This window comes from Lynx rufus, unplaced genomic scaffold (assembly GCF_022079265.1).
Source record: "Lynx rufus isolate CCGP_SWC_20201006 ecotype Redwood Valley unplaced genomic scaffold, mLynRuf1.p SCAF_38, whole genome shotgun sequence".
Lineage (NCBI taxonomy): Eukaryota > Metazoa > Chordata > Mammalia > Carnivora > Felidae > Lynx > Lynx rufus.
Window position 1 is genome coordinate 3004688 of NW_025814854.1, and position 20010 is coordinate 3024697.

The 20010-nt window shown below is 63.5% G+C and overlaps 1 protein-coding gene across 7 annotated transcripts in view; it reads left to right on the forward strand.

Annotated features, from left to right (window-relative positions):
• The window catches only part of GAK (cyclin G associated kinase), a 54020-nt gene extending 40909 nt beyond the window's left edge, over positions 1-13111 (forward strand). For 6 of the 7 annotated variants that reach the window (XM_047094136.1, XM_047094138.1, XM_047094139.1 and 3 more), the window contains 11 exons: positions 329-408; positions 2973-3166; positions 3806-3952; positions 4121-4591; positions 5032-5202; positions 5720-5830; positions 6705-6821; positions 10574-10801; positions 11367-11515; positions 12311-12487; positions 12584-13111. In XM_047094136.1, the coding sequence (XP_046950092.1) occupies positions 329-408; positions 2973-3166; positions 3806-3952; positions 4121-4591; positions 5032-5202; positions 5720-5830; positions 6705-6821; positions 10574-10801; positions 11367-11515; positions 12311-12487; positions 12584-12685 (1947 nt within the window). In that variant the 3' untranslated portion in view covers positions 12686-13111. The remainder of the gene's footprint in view (positions 1-328; positions 409-2972; positions 3167-3805; positions 3953-4120; positions 4592-5031; positions 5203-5719; positions 5831-6704; positions 6822-10573; positions 10802-11366; positions 11516-12310; positions 12488-12583) is intronic. The other variant, XM_047094137.1, reaches the window with a different exon arrangement.
• The last annotated feature ends 6899 nt before the right edge of the window (positions 13112-20010 follow it).

Below are 20010 nucleotides of genomic sequence, written 5' to 3' on the forward strand. Positions count from 1 at the left end.
CAGCCTGTGGGGCACGAGGCAGAGGGGCCGTGAGCTCGGAACACCCGAGTTCCCCGAGTGCCCCATTGCGGGGCGCCGTCTGCGCGGGGAGTCTGGGCTGCGGCCTTGGGGTGGCCCCGTCACAGACCCGAGGAGCCACTTGAGAGGCTGCTGTCCCACCGTCCGTGTGGCCACAGCACCTGGAGGCGTGCACCGGATTCTCAGAGCCCAGGAACTGTGAAGTGTCCGTCTGCAACCTGAGGGTCTGGTGTCCCCTCCCCAGCTCCAGGGTCCCCTGTCTGGGTCCCCTTCCCGGCTTCAGGGTCCCCTGTCTGTGTCCCCTCTGCAGGTGGCGTCCATGAAGATGTTCCAGGTCCAGTTCCACACCGGGTTTGTGCCTCGGAACGCAGCTACCGTGAAATTTGCAAAGTATGTGGTGTCTCACGTGGGGAGGGGTCAGGACAGTCAGGTGCACGGTGCCTCCCCGCCCCGCTTTGCGCCCCACAGCAGTGAACTCCACGCACTGGACATGGGCAGAGTGACGTGGTTCGTGCGTGGCTGGGTCGCTGCACTGAGCTCCAGTCTCGGGTCTCGCCCCCACTCTGAGCGTGGCCCGGCGTCCGGTGTGTGGCCCCTCATTTGGGGGCCACGGTGGCTGTCGCTGTGCGCCTCTGGCTGGGGACTAGCCCGGTGCGGTTCCTGTTAGAACGCAGCCGTTCGCGCACCGGATGTGGGACAGCCAGGTGAACAGGTGTGTGTTGCTCTTCCACACGTGGGGTCCCTGACGCTGTGCTCCGCACGGAGGGCAGAGGGCGTTGAGAGAAGGTCGTCATCTGGGGTGAGAGACGAGAACAGAAGCGCGTGCAGTCGGGGATGATTCTCTTGCCTCATCCAGGGCTCTACGTAGTTTGTTGTGCTCTCTGACCTGCCCCCAGCGCGCGGCGGGCGTCAGGGCTTCTATTGGGGGCAGGGGCGTTCAGGCAGTTGGACGGTCTGCACGGTGGGCATCTTGGTTGCAGCTCATGTTTTCCCCTTTGTCTCGCACGCAGACACGCCCACACGCACACACAGGTGCCACTCCAGGGCTAGGGGAGTGGAGGGGGTCTCTGGAAACCTCCGCCTGCCGCAGCCCACGTCCTGTGCCTGTTTCCTACCCAGCGAACGGGAGTACTAGGACCCGCCCCCCCCTGGGGAGGAGTCAGCTCTGACACTCTGGGTGCCGCTCTGGGTGCCGGGGGACCAGGGAGTGACTCCCTCTGAGGGTGGAGAGGCGTAGGGACCTCCTTGGAGACTGGACAGTCCTGGTATTCGGGCACAGAGCTTCACTGAGCTGCATTCGGATCTGTGCCTCACTGTGTGTGTCGTGCTTCCAAAAATAAATAAGGAGAGAATTCTCAAGTCGTCTGGTTGGTGCGGGAAGGCGTGTGTCTTCTGTGGGTAGCATTCATTTTCCAGAGAGGCTGTCTGAAGCAGGACCGTGTGGGGAAAGAATTTGGAATGGTGTTAGTGGACCCACTGTCAGATAACGCCTGACTGGGTCTGGGTCTGTCCTCGAGGAGGCCCCTGTGACTAACGGAGGGTCCCCAGTGTGCTTGAGGGGGCAGGACACGAGTCAGCGAGCACGTCGGGCCCCAGGGCTGACCCGTGCCTCCTGAAGAGCAGGGCCCCTGGGGGTCGTGGCCCTGCTCACAGACCCTCATTGTTCCCTCACTGGCCTGCTGGTGGGCAGGGCAGGCCCCGGCCCTGAGGTCGTCTCCGGGGGCCCGCCAGGGTGGGGAGGTGGGGAGATGGGGTGGCCACCAGTGTGGCACCCAGAGCTGCCTGCAAGGCCCTGTTACCCCAGGAGCTGAGCCTGCAGAAGTCGTGTTCTTCTTTGTGGGGCCCCCACCTCGCTCCTTCCTCCCTTCCTTGTGGCTGGGGGTCTAGGTCTCCCCTGGTCCTTGCTGGCTTCACTGCTTCGGGCTCACCACTGCGGTCCCCACACTAGCTGCTCCTGCCTGGCCGCACGGTGGCCCATGTCTCCTTGTCGTGGCCCGACTTACAGAGGAAGGAAGCGTGCGTGTGGGGGGCCCGGGCCAGGACAAGCGGACGAGTGGACAGAGGGTGCTGCGGCCAGTCTCCTGTGCCCACGTGGCTCCTGCAGGAGGAGTGGTGTCTTCAGGGCAGGGCTGTCCCCGCCAGCACTGCCACGCCGCTGTGCTGCCTCCCCTCACGCCAAGGTGGGAAGGGTCAGCGTCCCACCTGCTTACTTAGTTTATTCCATGGGAGTAAGACTTAAAGTCTGCCACGGGTTTTGCACCCAAACCGACCACATTGCCCTCGTGTCCACAGTCCTTCTGCCCGGTGGCTGTGTTTCGTTTGGGGCCGTAGGTGTCACACGGATGCCGCAGAGGACCACAGGGCCCCTCCCTCCACAGCACGGGCCGCTGGGGGAACCTCTGCCCTCTTCTGTGTTCCGTGGGGTGTTTGTCATTGGGTTGTTTTGATGAAGTTGGACCGTCGGCCGCGCACGTGGGTGCCTGGTGAGGTCAGACGCAGCTGGGAGCCTGCTGCCCAGCTGGAGACCAGGGCTTCCCCACGCGGTCTATGGAAATGTGGTCAGTCACAGTCTCTTGGAATACGGAGAGAGATGCCGGAGTTCCCTAGAGAGACACAGAGCCCACGGGAGTTCAGTGACCTGGCAGCCACAGACCCCACGGGAGCACCCCTCCCGCTGGCCGTGAGCCCTGCGTGCCTTTCCCTTGCCACCCTCCCCACTCTGCAGGCACTCCCGAGGGCTTGTTTCCTGGCACCTGTTAACTGGTGGGGGATCTTGCCAGGGTGGACGGCCTTGTGTTACGGAAACACACGTTTAAGATCCCTGTAGTGCGCGAGCCGGACCGCGGGACCTGAGGGGTGAGCACACGGGCCTTTCTGTGCTCCCTTTCTGGTGAATGGGGAGCGACTGACCCATGAAGGTCTTCTTAAACTGGCATCTGGCCTTCCAACTGCAGGTATGACCTGGACGCGTGTGACATTCAGGAGAAGTACCCGGACTTGTTCCAAGTGAACCTGGAGGTGGAGGTGGAGCCCAGAGACAGGCCCAGCCGGGAGGCCCCCCCCTGGGAGAGCACCAGCATGAGGGGGCTAAACCCCAAAATCCTGTTTTCCAGCCGAGAGGAGCAGCAAGATATTCTGTCTAAATTTGGTGAGATCCTTGTTTTCCAAACACACGGTCAGTGATGCCGTTTTGACACCTGCAGCCTCGAGAAACCCTGAGGGGCCGGGCCTGCCCCGTCCCCGTGTCAGGCTGTGGGCACGGCGTAGGGAGGCCCAGAGCCCCCACCTGAGACCCTCCCCGACGGCAGCCTGAACGTCCGACATGGGGGGACTCACGCAGCCACGGCTGCTCCCAGACCCCCCCGGGGCCCCAGGCAGCCCTGCCCGAGGAGTCATCACGGCCCCGCTGGGAGGGGCAGGTTTGAGTCGCTTGCTCGTTGAGGGAGGGTTAGTTTTCTGGACGTGCATCGTCTTAAATGTACCTGGAAAAAGTCCAGGCTGTGCTCAGCGCCCGCGGGCGGTACGGGTACAGGCGGTCCTTCGGCGGCCGGGCCCGTGGTCTAGGCTGCTGACTCCGGCACGGTGGTCTTCGGTCCTCGTGCCGCGTGCTTTCCGTCCTCCTGACGAGGACAGCTGTGTCCCTGAGAGATGAGGGTGTCTGCACGTGTGGTGTGCGCGTCTGAGCCGACCGGGCCCTCCGTGGTTCGTCGGTGCAGGGCTCCCAGGGGTTTGGAATTGGGCGGCCGACCCTGTGGGCGGGGTTCCTGACGCACCTCCGCCCCGGCAGGGAAGCCAGAGCTCCCCAGGCAGCCCGGCTCCACCGCTCAGTACGACGCCGAGGCGGGGTCTCCCGATGCCGAGCCCACGGAGTCCGATTCACCACAGAGCAGCGGCACAGACACCAGCCACTTCCTCCACACGCTGGACTGGCACGGTGGGTGCGGGGCACCCAGAGGCATCCGGCAGGGTGCACGCGGCTATTTCCAGACCCCCCTCCCCCCCCCCCTGCCCCCGCCCCGCTCCTGGGCTTCTGACGTGGCCTCACCCTGCCGTCCCGTGTGCCCTGCCTTCCGGCCACGGCAGCCTGTGGTTTTCTTTTCAGAGGAGAAAGACACAGAGACGGGCCCAGAAAGCAATGTCGCCAAGGAGAGTGTGCCAGCCCCGGCCGCGGGTGCGGGCGGGAGTGAGCTGTCCGACGAGGAGGTGGCCACGCTGTCAGCCGAGAGCAGGGACGCAGCTGAGGAGGACACACCGGGCCCAGCGGGGAGGGCGCAAGAGCAAGAGTCGATTTTTGACGCGGCCACACCGGCCACGCCACGCGAGCCTGCGTCGCAGGAGGACAGCGTCGACCTCCTGGGGCTGCACTCTGGGACGGGGCCGGCACCCCCAGTGCAGGCCTGCGGGGCGGTCCCCAGTAACGCCGACCTGCTCAGCCGCCTCCTGGGGGCGCCTGACACTGCCCCGGAAGTCCCCCCGGGCGACCTGCTGGGCGGCGATGCCCCCCTGCTCTTCACAAGCCCGGCTCCGCCCCTGAGTGCACAGAGCCCACCCCGAGAAGGGCCGGCCGTGGCCGGTACGTGGATCCGTCCCGTGGGGAGTAGAGGATACTAAGGCTTTAGTTGTCTGGCCTCGCCATCAAAATTACCTGGGAGGAGCTCAGTGCCCTGCCCTTCGGCCACCCACTTGGGGGTTGGGGGGAGGGGGTCAGGGCAGCCCAGGGCGCGATGGCCCGAGGCGGCTGCTCTGAGGGTCAGATTCCCGAGGCCCCCCCGACACTCCCGTCCATCCCAGGAACTGCCAGCCCTTCCCCCACGGGCTGCCTCTCCAAGAAAAGTCTAAGGCGAGGACATCAGGCTGTTCGGTGCCTTCTTACAGAGGATGGTGTGGCCTGCCTCATCCTGGGTCTGAGGGGCCGTTGCGCTGGCTGGGACTTAGCCTCGTGCCTGATGTTTTGGGCCAGGGGCACTCACGCACAGCCTCACCTCCACCTGCTTTTTGGGTGTCCTTCTGCAGCCGACCCATTTGATCCTCTCCTCCTGCCATCTGGTCCAGACACCCAGCCCTGCTCCAAGCCCGACCTCTTTGGCGAATTTCTTAATCCAGAACCTCCTGCTGCTCCCACCTCTTTCCCCTCCACCCACAGCGCCCCGCCCCCAGCCTGCAACACCGACTTCCTGCACCTGGGTAAGCGCCAGGGTCGAGGCCTGGAGGGTGGGCAGCGACGTCCCTTGCTGTGGACCCTGAGTTGCCACAGCTCCCCTCTCCCCTGGGAAGGTGACAGCCTGCGGGTGTCCAGCCCGTGCACGGGGCGGGGCCTCAGGGGACTGGTGAAGGCAGATCGTGGGGGTATCAGCACACATCTGGGAGGACGTGTGGCCACAGGGTGGGGAGGCCTTTGAAGACCTGCTGTCGTTGCTCTGTGAGCTGCTGACCCCATTGTCCAGTTGGCAAGTTCAGTGACCACACGATGTGTCCTCGAGACCCCGAAGAAGCAAGAAGCCGGTCGGTGTGGACCGAGCCCAGTGCAGCTCCCCGGGGACCCTGGGGGTCGGCCAGGAGTGCCTCGGGGGCTGCTCTGTTCCCAGCCTGCTGCTCACACGTGCGGGGGGACAGAGGGTGCCCTCCCAGCCTCCCAGAGAGGGGGCTTGTGACTGCCTGCCCCGACCAGGGGGCGCCCCAGACAGCGTTGCTATCTTTCCAGCGGATATACCAGCAGAGCCCAGCAAGATGACCGCCTCGGCCAGCCACCCGGATCTGCTGGGAGGGTGGGAGGCCTGGGCCGAGGCTCCGGCCCCTGCTCCTGCTAGTGAAGGTACGAGCCCGGCCCTGTGGAGACCAGTTCTCAGGCGGGCCCCCGCCAGGCTCTGGTATCTCTGTGTCTGGTACGGGATGGGACTGGGACCCCCGCTCCCCCACGCCTGTGGGCTGGGGCGGGGGGCTGGACTTGTGGGAGGCTCTGCCTGCTCACGGCTCGTGCTGCGAGGGGTCCCTGTAGCGCTTCCTGGTGGCGTCCTGTCTGCGTGGCTCCCTTGCCTCCTGAAGGCGCGTGGCCAGCGCAGGGGCGGTGCCCCACCCTTTCCGCGCATCTTTCTTTTTGTATGTCTGGGATCCTGTCTTGTTGGGAACGTTCCAGTAGCGAGTTGCTGTCGAGAGCCTGTGACCCGTGTCCCCTTTCGGGGGCCATCTGTTCACCTGGGAGCAGTCCCAAGCCTGAGGTTCTCACCAGGGTTGCTAATTTGATACGTAGTTCTCTTAATTTGCATTTTTTCATTTTGAAGGAAATCGACTGTTATTTTGCATGTTTTTAGTTTTTGTTTGTTTTTTTTTTTTTAATTAATTTGTACGAACTCTTTGTATACGAACAGCCGTCATTTGTAATGACCATGTGACATTCCCTTGTGGGGTTTATGGTGGTAACTGGTTCAGATACCGCAGCGTCTCAGGTAGAACATCTTCCGCTGTGACTGTTGTGAGGGTTGTTGTCCAGCACGGTCACACTTTACGTGCGTTCTGGGAAGTGGGGTTACAGGGTCAGAGTGGTAGGAATCTCCTTAGCTGCTTAAGGAGCAGCTGTGGCTGCGCGCAGGGCTGTGTCTTGAGCTGGCGTGGGTGCTGCCACTGGCTGGGCGTGGCCTCAGGAGCATCCCGTGGGTGCACCTTCTCATGCTCTCTCTGCCCTTCTCCAGGTCCTTTCTTCTCTGCTGGAGGACAGCCCGCCCCTCCCGGCCCTTCAGCCAGCTGGACCAAGTCTCAGAGCCTGGACCCGTTTGCAGACCTCGGTGACCTCAGTTCTGGCCTCCAAGGTGACGTGCCCGCCCCATTGGGTGTGAGGGGGCTGGAACGCTGGAGGAGCACCTCTCCCAGGAGGGTGCAGGCTGTCTGTCCCTGGCCGTGCTCTCGTTGCAGGTGCTTGTGAACCAAGCTAACGCCAAGAAGTGTCAGGCACGCATGGGCCATCTAGGGAGCAGGGACTTGGCTGGGAGCAGTGGATGTGTGCACAAGACGCCCCCCCCCCCCCCAGCATCTGTCCCGGGGACGCGTGTCCTCGGGGTCCCTCTGGCTCCTCCAGATGTGTGGGGGGCATTGGGACCATGAGTGAGCGGTCCCTTATCCCTTGCCGGTTGGCTGGCACTGGAGATAATGTCTGCTTGGCAGTGGGGCCTCAGGACCGTGCCCTCCTCCTCCTGGAGCATAGTGTGTGTTCCCTGCAGCCCGCATGGCGCCTGGCACAGCATCGGTGTGGTTTGGGGCCTGATGTTCCTCGGTGCTGGGCAAACCGCTGTGCCTCTGACGCGCTTGTACTTCCTTGCTCCCTTCTTGTGACGCCCATTGGGTCTACTGGACGCCCCCCACCCCCGCCGCCCACGTCTCTGCCATATTGGGGCTCATTCTGCGTCTGTCTTGTTGGGTCCCTGTGGCTCTTCTTCTTTGAGTAGTTTTGTTCTCGTACGTTCCTGTGTTCCAGGTTGCGTTGTCTCTCTGAGGGCATTCCTGGGAGTTTGAGTTTGCACTTGGCCGTTTCCCCCCGTGTGGCCTGTGTCCCAGGCCACTCACGCGAGGGGTGGGCTGCCCGGAGCCTCCTGTGTGGTGCCAGGCTGTTGGCCCCAAGTCCTGTTGGGGTGCTGGGGGGAAGGACCTCTTGGTCTTAGGTCCCGAGTGACCCATTCCTGGGATGGAGGCTGGCATTCAGGTCTGCACTGTGACCCCAGATCCTTCGTCACACACGCTCAGGAAGCAGGGAGTCCTGGGGAGAGCTGACAGATGGAAAGGAGAAACCGGCGAAGTCAGACTCTAGTTGCAGCCATCAAATCCCTCTCGACAAATGACAGAGCCGCAGGACGTGAGGTCAGCACAGCTGGAGGCGTCCCTGGCCGGGAGGGCCCCGTGACTCTCCCAGTGCTCGGCTCCAACAGCACAGAGCACACACTCTCCCCAGGCGCATCTGGGCCTTGGTAAGCAAAGCTCGGCACGTTTGAAGGGGCGACATCACCAAGACCGTGGTGGTTCCCTGACCACATGGACTGGAAACCGGCAACAGCAAGGGGAGCGTTCGGTCTTCAGACGCTTACACGCCGGGCACACACGGGCCGTTAGGAGACGGGGCAGCGTGCGGGGCAGAAGGAAGCGGCGTGGGATCCCGAAGTGAGGGGCCGCGGCCCTGGCGGGGCTGAGCGGGCACAGGGCAGCACGTGGGCTCTGGGCACCAGGGACCCTCTGAGCCGTGTCGTGACCCGCCCCACGGGTGTTTGAAAAGACAGCAAGATAAACCCCAAGCAAAAAGAAGGGAGATGGGAAAAGCGCCTGGATCTGTGAAACAGAAACAAAACCTCATTCTTTGAAAGGATGAAGAGAAGTCAGAAAGCCGTAAAACAGACAAAAAGACAAAGCTCTATTAAAACCAGTTGGGAAGGACGACATCGGGAGTGAGGTGGGGGGGGGGGGTGTCCCTGCAGACCTAGAGGCTCTGGAGGGTGACGAGGGACACCCGGACTCCTGGGCGCCGGCCACCAGCAGAACCCAGCCGGCGCAGAGTCCATCCCTGGGGCAGCCCCGTGACCGTGACGGGAACGAGTTCCGAGTCGACAGGACCCCACAAGGGGTGTTTTCCCAAATGTTTAAAGAATTCGAACCAATCCACGTGGCGTCTTCCAGGAAATGGGAAGAGGACAGATGCCTTCCAGGTGGTCTTGGGGAGCCGGTGTTACCCTGACCCCCAAATCGAGGGTCCGTACGAGAAAAGACGCCCGTGGGGCCAGTGTCCCTCATGAATGCAGATGCACACGTCTGCAGCACAGCTGAGGCAAAGAGAATTTGTCATCGCTCAGAACGAGCTGTGCCCCACAACCATGGAGGGTTTGTTCCAGGAACGCGAGGCTGTTCCCCATTCCACGGCTAGCTAACAGAGTCCACCCTGTCCCGGGCCGGGCAGGAGCTGTCCTCGACCCCGTCAACAGTGTAGGAGAGGCTGTTGGTGGTAAACGGCGTGGGCTCGTGTTCCGGGGCCGGCGGACGCAGGCCCGGTGAGGGTGGCGGGGGCACGTGGAGGGGCAGACTGCGCTCACGGGTCTGTGGCTTGAGCACAAGCTTCCTACCAGGAAGCCCAGTGAGGGTTTCTGGAGCCACGGGCGAGCTCGTAGTAACACTTGTGTGGAGAGTCGGAGGCCCTGAGTGACGGGAGTATTTCTGTAATGGAAGAATGGTGTGGGAGGCGTCCCTCCCCCCGGCTTCAGGCTTAGTCTGTAGCTGCTGAAGTCGGCACCGCCTGGTGTCAGCCGAACGCAGCGGGACCCACACGTGGACCCACACGTGCGGGCCCAGCCGGTTTTCGACAGGGGTGCCCGGCCACCCGCAGACGGCGCTGGGGCGATGCGGCCTCCGCAGGCAGAAGCACACCCTAAACCTCACGTCCCCCTGCCAGGGGGCTCAGAGCCGGTCATAGATTTAAGCGTGAATGTGAGAGATGACAGAGCCCGTAGGAGAAAACGTAGGGGAATATCTCTGGGGCCTAGGGCTCAGTTTACCTGTCCCCTAGGCCACGAACCGCGACACAGAAAATAACCTTGGACTTCATCAGAACGAAGTCTTCTTTGCTGAAAGATAGAAAGATGAAATGCAGACGTAGGAGGAGCATTCTTGGACCGCGTGTCTGACCTAGAACTCACAGCGAGGGTACACGAGAACGGTGAAAACAAAAACCCACTTAGAAAAATGGGTGGGTCGTGACGCGGTAGCCACTGGAAGGCTGCGGGGGTGCCCCGAGCACGTGGCCACGGTGAAATCACTAGCAGCACGAGGCGCTGATGGGGATCGGGGGGAACAGTCTCACCCGTGTGGCTGGTGGGAACGTGAAACAACACGGCCGCTCCAGAAAAGAGTCCGTCGGTTTCTCAAGAAAGTAGATGTGTGGCTGCCATTCATCCCAGAGAAAGGACAGGATTTTGTGCACAGTGTTCGAAGCAGCCTCGTCCGGAACTGCCGAAAACCAGAGCCAGCCGTGAGGCCCTCCCAAGGGCCAGTGATCGAACAGACCTCCCGCCGTGTGTCACTACTATGGGACGCTCCTCAGCAATGAGCAGGAACGGGTCCTGAGCACAGGGCACCAACTGCAGAGCTCACCTGCTCTCTGATTCCATTTCTAGAACATTCTTGAACTGACAGTCCCGGAGATGGAGAGCAGAGGAGCGTCCTGATGCGTGCACGTGCTAACCACGCGCACACGCCGGCGTGCCCTCCAGCTGGCAGGTGCTGGGCGGCTGGTCTGGCACAGCCCGTGTTGCGTGAGCCGGGCCTGGGGGCCCTGGAGCCCGTCGTGCGGCCTCCCGGCAGTCTGGTTCCGTCTGGTTCCAAGTCAAAAGTTAAAGAAGCAGCACTTGTCCCCACTGTCCCCTAGCCCTTGGGGACCGTCCAGCTGCGGGGGCCACCTTGACGGCTGCCCCGTCCTGGCCTCTGAGCTGAGTGTCCGTTTCCAGCATGTGTGCGGGCTTGAGTGCTGGGAACTTCGGGGACTGAGCAGCTGTCGCGTCTGACACTCGCCCACTGTGAACTGTCTCCCCAGGCTCGCCTGCTGGATTTGCTCCTGGAGGTTTCGGCCCTAAAACCGCCCCCCCTCCCTCAGGCGGCAGCTCCTGGCAGCAGACCAGTCGGCCCCCGGCCCAGAGCGCCCCATGGCCCCCGCAGGCCAAGCCACCCGCCAAAGCCTGTGCACAGCCAAGGCCTAACTACACCGCCAACCTAAGTGTGATCGGCGGCCGAGAGGAGAGGGGTTTCCGCACCCCTAGCTTCGGTGAGTTTGCGCTCCCCCTCCCATGTGAGGCTTTGCCTGGTTTGCTGGGAAGTAGTTACAGCAAAATCTGCTTTGTTTTCTCCAACTAACAGCTCGTCCCGGGAAAGCGTGTTCGGGGGAGGGGGGCGTGGGGGGGCGGCTGCTCTGGGGGGACCGTGTCCACGGTGTGTTCCTCTCGTTCCCGGGCCGGCATGGGCCAGGCAGCCTTCGGGGAGGCCATGGTCACAGGGCCAGGACGCGGCGGCCAGGCCCACGCTGTCCGGGAGCCTTCTAGCCTGGGCCTGGCTGCCATGTCTGTCGTGGAGACGGCACATCCACGTTGACTCCAGGAGGTGACGGAGGTGGCTGTCCTTGGAGCCCTCAGGGTCGTTGAGCCAGAAATGGTGGTGCAGGCTGCGGGCTCTGTATGTGGGGCCCGTTCCTGAGCGACAGAACCGTCCTCGCTGCGCTTCTCCCGAAGTGTGGGGGCAGCACCGCGCCCTCCACGGAGGGTCTCCCCCGGTGTGCACGCACGGCCAGGGCCCGCGGCGCTGCATCCGTCTGCCAAGCCTCTGTTCTCCCCTAGGTCAGAAGCCGAGAGTGTCCGAGAGCGACTTTGAGGACCTGCTGTCCGATCAGGGGTTCTCCTCCAAGTCTGACAGGAAGGGGCCCAGGACCATGGCAGAGATGCGGAGGCAGGAGCAGGCCAGAGACGCAGACCCACTCAAGCTGAAGGTGAGGGCGGCCTGGGCACCCCGGGGCTGCGGACGTGATTGGCCTTCACCCTGAGCCTCTCGGACGCAAAAGGTCTTTGGTCCAAGGTGCTCGCAGAGCTGGCAGCTGCTGTTTCGGCCTGGCTGACTTGCCGGAAGCGTTTTGGGGTGATGATTTTGTGCCTCACCCCTCTGGAGACCTGGCCGGTGGGACCCGTCCCCGGTGCCATCAGGCCAGTGAGCCGGCCCAGCGCCAAGCCTGGCCCAGGGGAGAGCCGCTCAGGGCACCTGGGGTGACAAGGGCCATCTGCCGGGCATGGCTGGCTGTGAGATGCGGCGCTGCTGAGGGGAGGGGACGGGGCGGGGGGGGGGGGGGGGGCGGGTCAGGGCGTGTTCTCCGTGCAGGACAGTTCACCGGGCAGCTCTGAAAGCCCCCCCAGGGCTGATGTGGCCTTGGGGGTCATCTGAAACCCGCCCCCCACCCCCCACCCCCCCCCCCGCCCAGGAGCCAGGCCTCTTGTCCTCATTGGACACTGGGATCCTGGGGCAGGCAGGGCCACGGTGGGAGGGTGTCTCTGAACGTCCCGCTGACAGCCAGGCCCCTGGCCTCTGTGTGATGTGTAGTCAGGCCCCTGGAGTACTGTTGATCGTCCTGGGGCATTGGGTCAGCGTCTGGTCCTAACAACTCACGGTCGAGCCTTGCCCCATGCGGTGGACCGTGCACGGAGCCCTGGGGATGATGGCCAGTGGCTTGGCGGGCGGAGAGGGCAGAGGCCCCGACCCGTGCTCGGCAGCACCTGAGCGTCCCGCCCCGCAGCTCCTGGAGTGGACGGAGGGCAAGGAGAGGAACATCCGTGCACTGCTGTCCACCCTCCACACCGTGCTGTGGGACGGGGAGAGCCGCTGGACCCCTGTGGGCATGGCCGACCTGGTGACCCCCGGGCAGGTGAAAAAACAGTACCGCCGTGCTGTGCTGGCGGTCCACCCGGACAAGGTGAGCGCCGGGCGGGGGGCACGTGAGCAGGTCGGCGGTGGGGGGGCAGCTGGGAGCAGGTTCAAGGCCCCCTCACCCCCTGGTCCGGTCCCTCAGGCCGCAGGCCAGCCATACGAGCAGCTCGCCAGGATGATCTTCATGGAGCTGAGCGACGCTTGGGCCGAGTTCGAGAGCCAGGGCTCCCGGCCCCTCTTCTAAGCCCACGGCGGTTGAGGCTCCGCGTGTGGCTCGTGGAGCCAGCCAGAAACTGCTGGGCTCCACCTGGAGGGGCCTGTCTGTGGCCGTCGTGGCGTGGGCTCACGTGGCCGCACCCGCACCGTTGTGGGCACCACCCCCCCGGAGGGTGCGTGGCAGACGCCGCTCCCCACTCCGCGGCACGAGGAGAGAAAGCATTCCAGAGCCTCTGAGTCTCCTTTTCGTTTTCTGGTCCTGAAGGAAACGTGTTGATGACATTCCCCCAACGGTTGTCGCGGTTTGTGATTTGTTTCATTTTGTCCAGTGGCCATTGCCTCGAGAGCGCGCTGCTCAGCTGGCCCGCCCCGAATCCCACTCGTGGACGCTGACTCCTCCTCTGCGTGACCAGCCCGGCAGCCGCTTGTACATAATTAAACTATTTTCTGATGACGCTTGTCTTGGCGCCTCGTGACCCCTCTGCAGCTGTGCCGCATCTGGCCGGTCTCAGCTCTGACCCCAGAGATGGAGTGCGGGAACCCCGCCCGGTGGGCCTCACCCTGGGCACGGCACGGGGCCAAGACAGAAGGCCGTGGCGCGGATGCGTCAGCCCTGGCGTGTGACCCCACCCCCACCCGCCGTGTCCTGCTGGCTCCCTTCTCGCAGTGGGACGGGCATGGGGCCTTTGGATGCCGTCGCTTAGGGAATTGAGAACCATCTCTCTCTTTTCACGAAAAGCTTGTTGGAGAAGAGCCAGGTGCCCAGTGTCACGTGGCAGAGACGTGGCTGCCACGACTGCACAGGCCGGGTCGCCGTGGCGTGCGGTCTTAGGGGGTGGCGCACATCAGCACGAAGCTTTGGTCAGAAGAGACTTTCCAGGCTCCCGGGGTCATCCTGCTCCTGCCGCGGCGCCCCTCCATCCAGGTCGGCACCACAGGCCTCAGAGTTTGTGTGCACCCCCTTCTTTACCTGACGTGAGTTCCGGAGTCCAGTGTGATGCTGGGTAGAATTGAGGACCGTTGCAGGACCTGTCATGGGAGGGGTGTGGACCGGAGAGGGGGCAGCCCCTGTCCCACACCCGTCTCTTGGATGGGACGTGCGAGTTGGTGTGGACTTGGCTCCCTGGTCACAAAGGCCTCCCTGTGAGCCTGTAAACACCACTGGAGGGGCCGCGTTGGGGCTGCTGGGAGCCCAGCCCCGATGTCCTCAGATAGTTGGACGCCCTGACCTGAAGCTCAGAGCCCACCTTCGACTGCCCGTGACCATGTTGTCCTAAACTGGCCACCACTGTTGTCACTGCGGCTGGGAGCCCCTGTGGGCGTGGGCGGAGCGTGGGGCCCAGGGGGCTGGGAGGGCCGGGGCTCTGAGGGTGCAGGGGGGGAGGCTCTGGCCTTCGACCCTGCAGCCAGCAGGACCTCACCAGGAGCTGTGACCCGCCCTGCCCTCTGACCCCCGGGCTCGGCCGCCGTCCGTCTGTGGAGGTGACCGTCTGCCACGGAGCATGGAGCCCTCAGTGCTGATTGACTGCTGCAGGCCTGTGCAGACAGCGTCCCAGTGTTTGGAGAATAAGGAGTCCGCCTTTGTTATGCGTTTGCTGCTATTTTCAGCTTCCGACTCCCTTAAAAAATAACGAGCGCCCTAAATAGCTTTAGAGATTTCACATCAGAGTTGCTTTGGATCCAGAGCCCCCCGCTCCCCCACCCCTCGGCCTCTGGGCTGACGCCCCCTCTGCCTTTGGCACCGGCCCTAATTTACTGTCTTGGGGTGACATGCCAGAGGTTCCCACGTGGCCTGGCCACAAAGCTCTGACCCTACAGGCCGTGGGCCCGGTGTGGGGCCTGCTCCAGTGACCCGGCGTGTCCGCTGACTGTGGGGCCACAGTGATGAGTATAGTCGGGAGCCAGACCTCTGTGGGCCCCGGGGGCGGGGCGGGGGAGCCATTCTGGCCGGTGCCGCAGGGTTCCCAGGCTGCCCCCACCTGCAAACCCAGGACCCCATCGCACTCTCCAGGGTCTACAGAGGATGCCTCCACACCCAGCATGCCTATGATGGCCTCAGTGACCAGCGTCCTCGGGGGTCATGGAGGGACATGACTGCTGGGTATGTGACCCACACAGTACATCCCCACGCTGGCCCCAGCCGCCTCGCCCCTCCCTGCCTGCTCCCTGACACCAGGCATTGCCCGTCTCTGGGGTCCTGGCCAGTGTGGCAGGTGCAGCGTCTTGAGAAAGTAGTTTCATTTCTGTGCCTCGTGACACGTCCTTGTTCCTGCCAGCACCTGCTGTATCTCTTTTGCGGTTGGTGTCTCTGCGGTTCCCAGTAGTACAGGTGGCCACGGGGCCCTTTCCAAGGCTGGGCACACCCTCTGGCAGCGTGGCCTATGTTCTTGGCCCCCAACAGCCTTAAATCCTGCCCCAGCCTGATTCCTGGCAAATGCCTATTTGTGGGAAATAAATACTCCTTTGTTCAGCGAATACTCACTGAGAGCCCACCGCTGTGTGGCCGAGTTGGGGGCCTTAACGAGGGGGGCGTCTAGCTCAGCCGCGTGCCGCCTCCAGCTTTCCCACCTGCCCTGGCCTCTCTGCCTGGGGCCCCTGAAACAAAGGCCCAGTCCAAGCCTTGTGGGGGTCGTAGGGTAGATCCCACGGGGCTTATAGGGCCCTCGAGTGACAAGGGGTCCCTGCTTTGCTGTGGATCCCCAAGGCTCAGCCTCACCTTCCTGGCCCGGCTGCCACGAGGCCAAGTCCACTCATTCTAGGGTCTCCCTCAAAGACCTTCTGAGATGCCACCCTGTCCCTGCAGCCCACAGGGTGACCGTCGGAGCCTCAGGCCTGTGTCCCTGGGTCTGTGGATGCACCCCCACCCAGGACCGTGGGCTTGAGAACCCCTTCTTGTCCTGTCACTGCTGCCAGCTTGGACCCCAGCAGGGTTGCTCTGCAGCCCCCTAACCCCAGGAACCGCCCAGACCGTGCTGCTGGTCTTGGTGACAGTGGCTGGCTAAGCTGTGACCAGTGGTCAAGTTGTCTTCCCCTGCACAAGGCAGCTTCCGGGGCAGGCAGGCTGGAAGGGGAGTACCTTGGCCACCAGGAGGGCAGAGCAAAGACGTGCACGCACAAGGGCTCTTGTACACGCGTGTCTGGTGTTGGCTCTGTTACCACGTGGTGTCCAGCCAAGCTCTGTGGCCCACGCACTCAGGCCAGGAGCATCTCCTGGGTGGTGAGTAAGGCCTGGACAGGATCCCATCCTGCTGCCTGGCACCCGCCCTGTCCACCCCTGCTGGATGGGGCCCCTTGGGGAGGAAGACTCCCCGACCCCCCCAAGCGGTGGGAGGCCTCTTTCAGCGTGGCTGGGTCAGGTGGCATGGGGACCCCAGGAGGTGGCCTGAGGTGTGGCCACAGCCCAGCTCGACCCAGCTGTGCGGAAACGCTGAGAGCCTCTGACAGCTTGTAGTTGGCGCATCGGGGCTTCTCAGCTCTCACGAGTAACTCCTTTGTTTATTGCGCGGGTCAGGGTGCAACACGGGTTTCTCCAGGTCGGACGTGGTCTTGGAGGTGGACAGACTGGACTCTCTCCGGGAGGAACCAGGTCCAGTTGTCCGGACCGAGCTCACTGGTGACCCCCAGGGCAGGGGTGCACGGCACCACCCCTCAGTGCAGGAGAAGGGGTCTTCTGGTCAGGAGGACGTCAGGCTGATCCACGTTGTAGGAGTATCAGGACTTGGCTCCTTTTTAGGGCTGATGATTCCGTTGTTTGGGCAAACACCTTTATTCATCATCAAGGGGAGTCGGGCTGCTTGGCTCTGTGGCTGTTGTGATGCCGTTGCCCCGGATGTGGGCACACGTTCACGTTTGGACACGTTTTTCAGTCTTTGGATATGTCCCTGGGAGCAGGGTTCTGGGCCCCCTGGAGTCACCCCCCCGAGGAGTCGCCAGCCTCTCTGTGGCCCGTGTACCCTGTTGGTTTGAACACGGGCTCCTTGCCAGGGTGCAGGTGGGCTCACACGTGTTCACGTGCCATCCGCCCACCCAACACGTTCTGCTGGGCACCCGCATGAGAGCGGGACAGAGGCCTTTCCTTGGGGATTGGGGCTCCTGAGGGCGCGCTCAGAGCATCTGGTGCCACTGCTCCTTGGACGGCAGGAGGGCTCTGGTGCTGAGTCCCCAGGCTCTGCCGCGCCCTTCACACATGCAGACCTTCGGGGGCACCATCGGAGCAGAGAGCTGGTCCACACGCGGACCCTCCTCCTGCTCAGGCTTGGCCCAGACACCAGCCTCGGAAACAGAGGGACTGCCCCTGCCTGCCATGGTCCCAAGGACTTTCTTCAGAAGCCCCGCCTTCCCCACCCCCCACCCCCCACCCTGCCACCCAGCTCTGGGCAAGCTGTCCTGGGCCCCAGGCTGGTGGGGAGGGGTTGTCCAGCCATGGCCAGCACAGCACTTCTGACGGCCCCACCAGCCTCTCTTGGCCTCCTTCCCTCTGGGTGGCCCGTCCACACCTTCGGCTTCAGCTGGGCTGCCTCCCTGGGGCCTCTGTCTGCTTCCCAGGCTCCACAAGCAGGGTCCCTTGGCTCTGTTGTCCCCCAGCCCTGAGCTGCACCATCAGCCCTGGTTCTGCCTGGCCCATAGCCAGGGCACAGCGCCACACCCACGTCCAGGTGGGGCTGACCCTAGTGGACACTGGTCCAGCCACGGCCCCTGTGCCGCCTGGCCTGGGGAATCGGTGAGGGCTGGCAAGGGGCCTCTAGGGTGTCGAGGGCACAGGGTCAGGACGGGGGGCCAAGTGGATGGCTGCCCATCAGCTGCCCACAAGGGCAGAGATCAGCGTCAGAGTCTGGCCCTCCATTCAGTCCTCTGCCCCGACTGCACTACGGGCTCCCTGCCCACCACACCCTGTGTGAGCCACACGCCTCCACTCCGGGCTCCCCTGCAGGGGGTTCGGGGCCAGCGCCGGCCAGGGGCCGACAGTCAGTGCAAAGTAGACGCCTGTCCTGAAGGGCAGTGGCTCTGCTGTACGAGGTTGTCACCGGCTGGAGGCTGAGCCAGGCCACCGCTCACACATTTGGCCACTTTGGTCTCAGGCCGGAAATCCAAACGGATGTCTGTGTGAAGTCTCCATCGGCTGTTCTCTGAAGAGCAAACTCCCAACTGACAGTCCCCAAGCCAGCAGGCACCTGGCCGCCCCAAGGAGATGGGGTGGGGGTTAGCCCCTTCCACAACAAGCTCACCAACACTGCAGCAAGGTGAGGCCACACACGTCCCCACCCACACCCGCCTCCTGGCCAGCGCTGGCCAGGCCTCTCTGTGCAAGCAGGCGGACCACACGTGCCTCTTGGGCACCGCTCACCCCTTCCCAGCAGCTGGAGAAGGCCTAGGGTCTGCCAGGGTGGGGAGAAGGGAGATGGGGGCAAAGACACGAGGAAGGAGCTGTTTGGGGACACAGACATGTCCACTGTTTGACCTGCTCCGGCCGACAGAGACCCAAGGGTTTCGTTAGCGGATGTCTAAGCCAGACCTCGGGGGGTATGTGGGCTTCAGGCTGAATTGATCCAGTGTCATCCTGACAGGTGCTGGGTGGGGGGCTGCATTCCCAGCAGAATGGAAATACTCCCGAGTCCAGCGTGGGGGAGGGCTGGGCGCACCAGCACACGTCCCCGCGTCCCCATACCACCCATCAGGTGCCCGGTGAGCATCTGGAAGCTGTGACTCCCTCCCTGTGCTCCAGGTGAGCGTGGTGTGGCCCAGAGAGGGAGACCCCCACACACAACCTCACAGCCCTGGCCCTAAACCTAGGGCTTCTAAGCAGACGGGCCCTGGGCAGGTCAGGATCGTGCACACTTAGGTCTACCCGTAGGCGGGAGACCCAGGGACCCGGACACCCCCTCTCCAGAAGGAGGAGGAGACTGGCAAAGCCCTGATTTCAGACCTGGGGAGGGAAGCAGTTCCAGAAATCACATCATAATTGCAGCATTGTATGCAGGAAAGAAAATGGCAGTAAAATCTGAAGGCGTCCTGAACCAAGGGGAGCAGGCTCCGCCTCCAGAGAGGAACCTGAATCAAGTAAACCATCACCCTCAGCCGCCCAGGGGCTGGTGCCTTCCCAGACCAGCGGGCAGGCCACATGGTGGGGGGGGGGGAGGGCGTATCCACTGGGACCCCGTGGAAGAGCCAACCAAGGGGTCTGCCCTGGTCCAGGTGGCACCTGGTCCAGGTGGACAGTGCCTTGCCTTAGGTGATGGGATGGCCTGGAAACCTTCGTGCCGTCCCTGCTGCTGGCGGGGGGGGGGGGGGGGGGCTCAGAACCACCGCCCTGGGCCTGGCTGAGGATCTGGAACCATCTACTCCTCCTACCATCCGGGAAGATGAGCCTACACAGGCCCTGCCCCAACCCCAAGTGGCCAGCAGACGCGAGCGTAGGTCAGGGCCTGGGGCCGGGGCAGGTGGCCCCCATAAACAGGATTCTCATCCAGTGGCCCCTTAGCTGCCCAGTGTGCCCCACCCTGTCCAAACTCTGGCTCCCCACCAGGTCATAGCCTCCCCCAGGTGAGGCTCCTACAGGCCCCCAGCCTGAGTCCTCCCCAAATCTCCTGACCTCAGCACACGGGCCCGCCCCACACTCACCCACTAGTAACGTGGCCACTGTGTGCGTCATGCTGCCCGACGGGTGCGCTGGTGCGCCCGGCCCTCCCCCACGCTGGACTCGGGAGTATTTCCATTCTGCTGGGAATGCGGCCCCCCACCCAGCTTTCCCAGCACTCGTCAGGATGACACGGGGTCAATTCAGCCCGAAGCCCACATACCCCCGGAGGCCTGGCTTAGACATCCGCTAACGAAACCCTTGGGTCTCTGTCACTTGTCTGTGTGCTGGTCTCCGCACAGCACTTGCTGCCATCTGCTGTCTCCTGGGCATCGGCTCCCTCCTGGAGCAGAAGCTGGGTGAGCACGCAGCCTTGCCTCCTTCCTCTCAGCACCTGTCGTGACGCCCAGAACCGAGGCCGGAAACAACTTCAGCTAGCGCGTGGGTGCGCAGGCAGGGCTGGCCTGCCTGGGGCTGGTCCCGTGGCTGGACGGCGGGGCAGAGGATGGCTTGGCCTCTGCCGCCGAGGGGCGGTCCTCGTCCTCATCCCCTCGCTGGCGGGTCCAAGGTTCCTGCAGGCCGTGGATATGACCCAGGCTGTCCTCTGCAAGAGCCTCTGTGTTCACTCCCAGCCCAAGCGGGAGCCCTTGGAAGCAGCGGTGAGCTGACAGGGGAGGAAAACAACAAAGGAAAGAAAGCCTGGTTTTGGCGCTCGCTGTGGTGGATGTGCTCCCAACTCAGGCTGGTTGCCAGCCGCCGACGTGAAGTTACGGAATGCC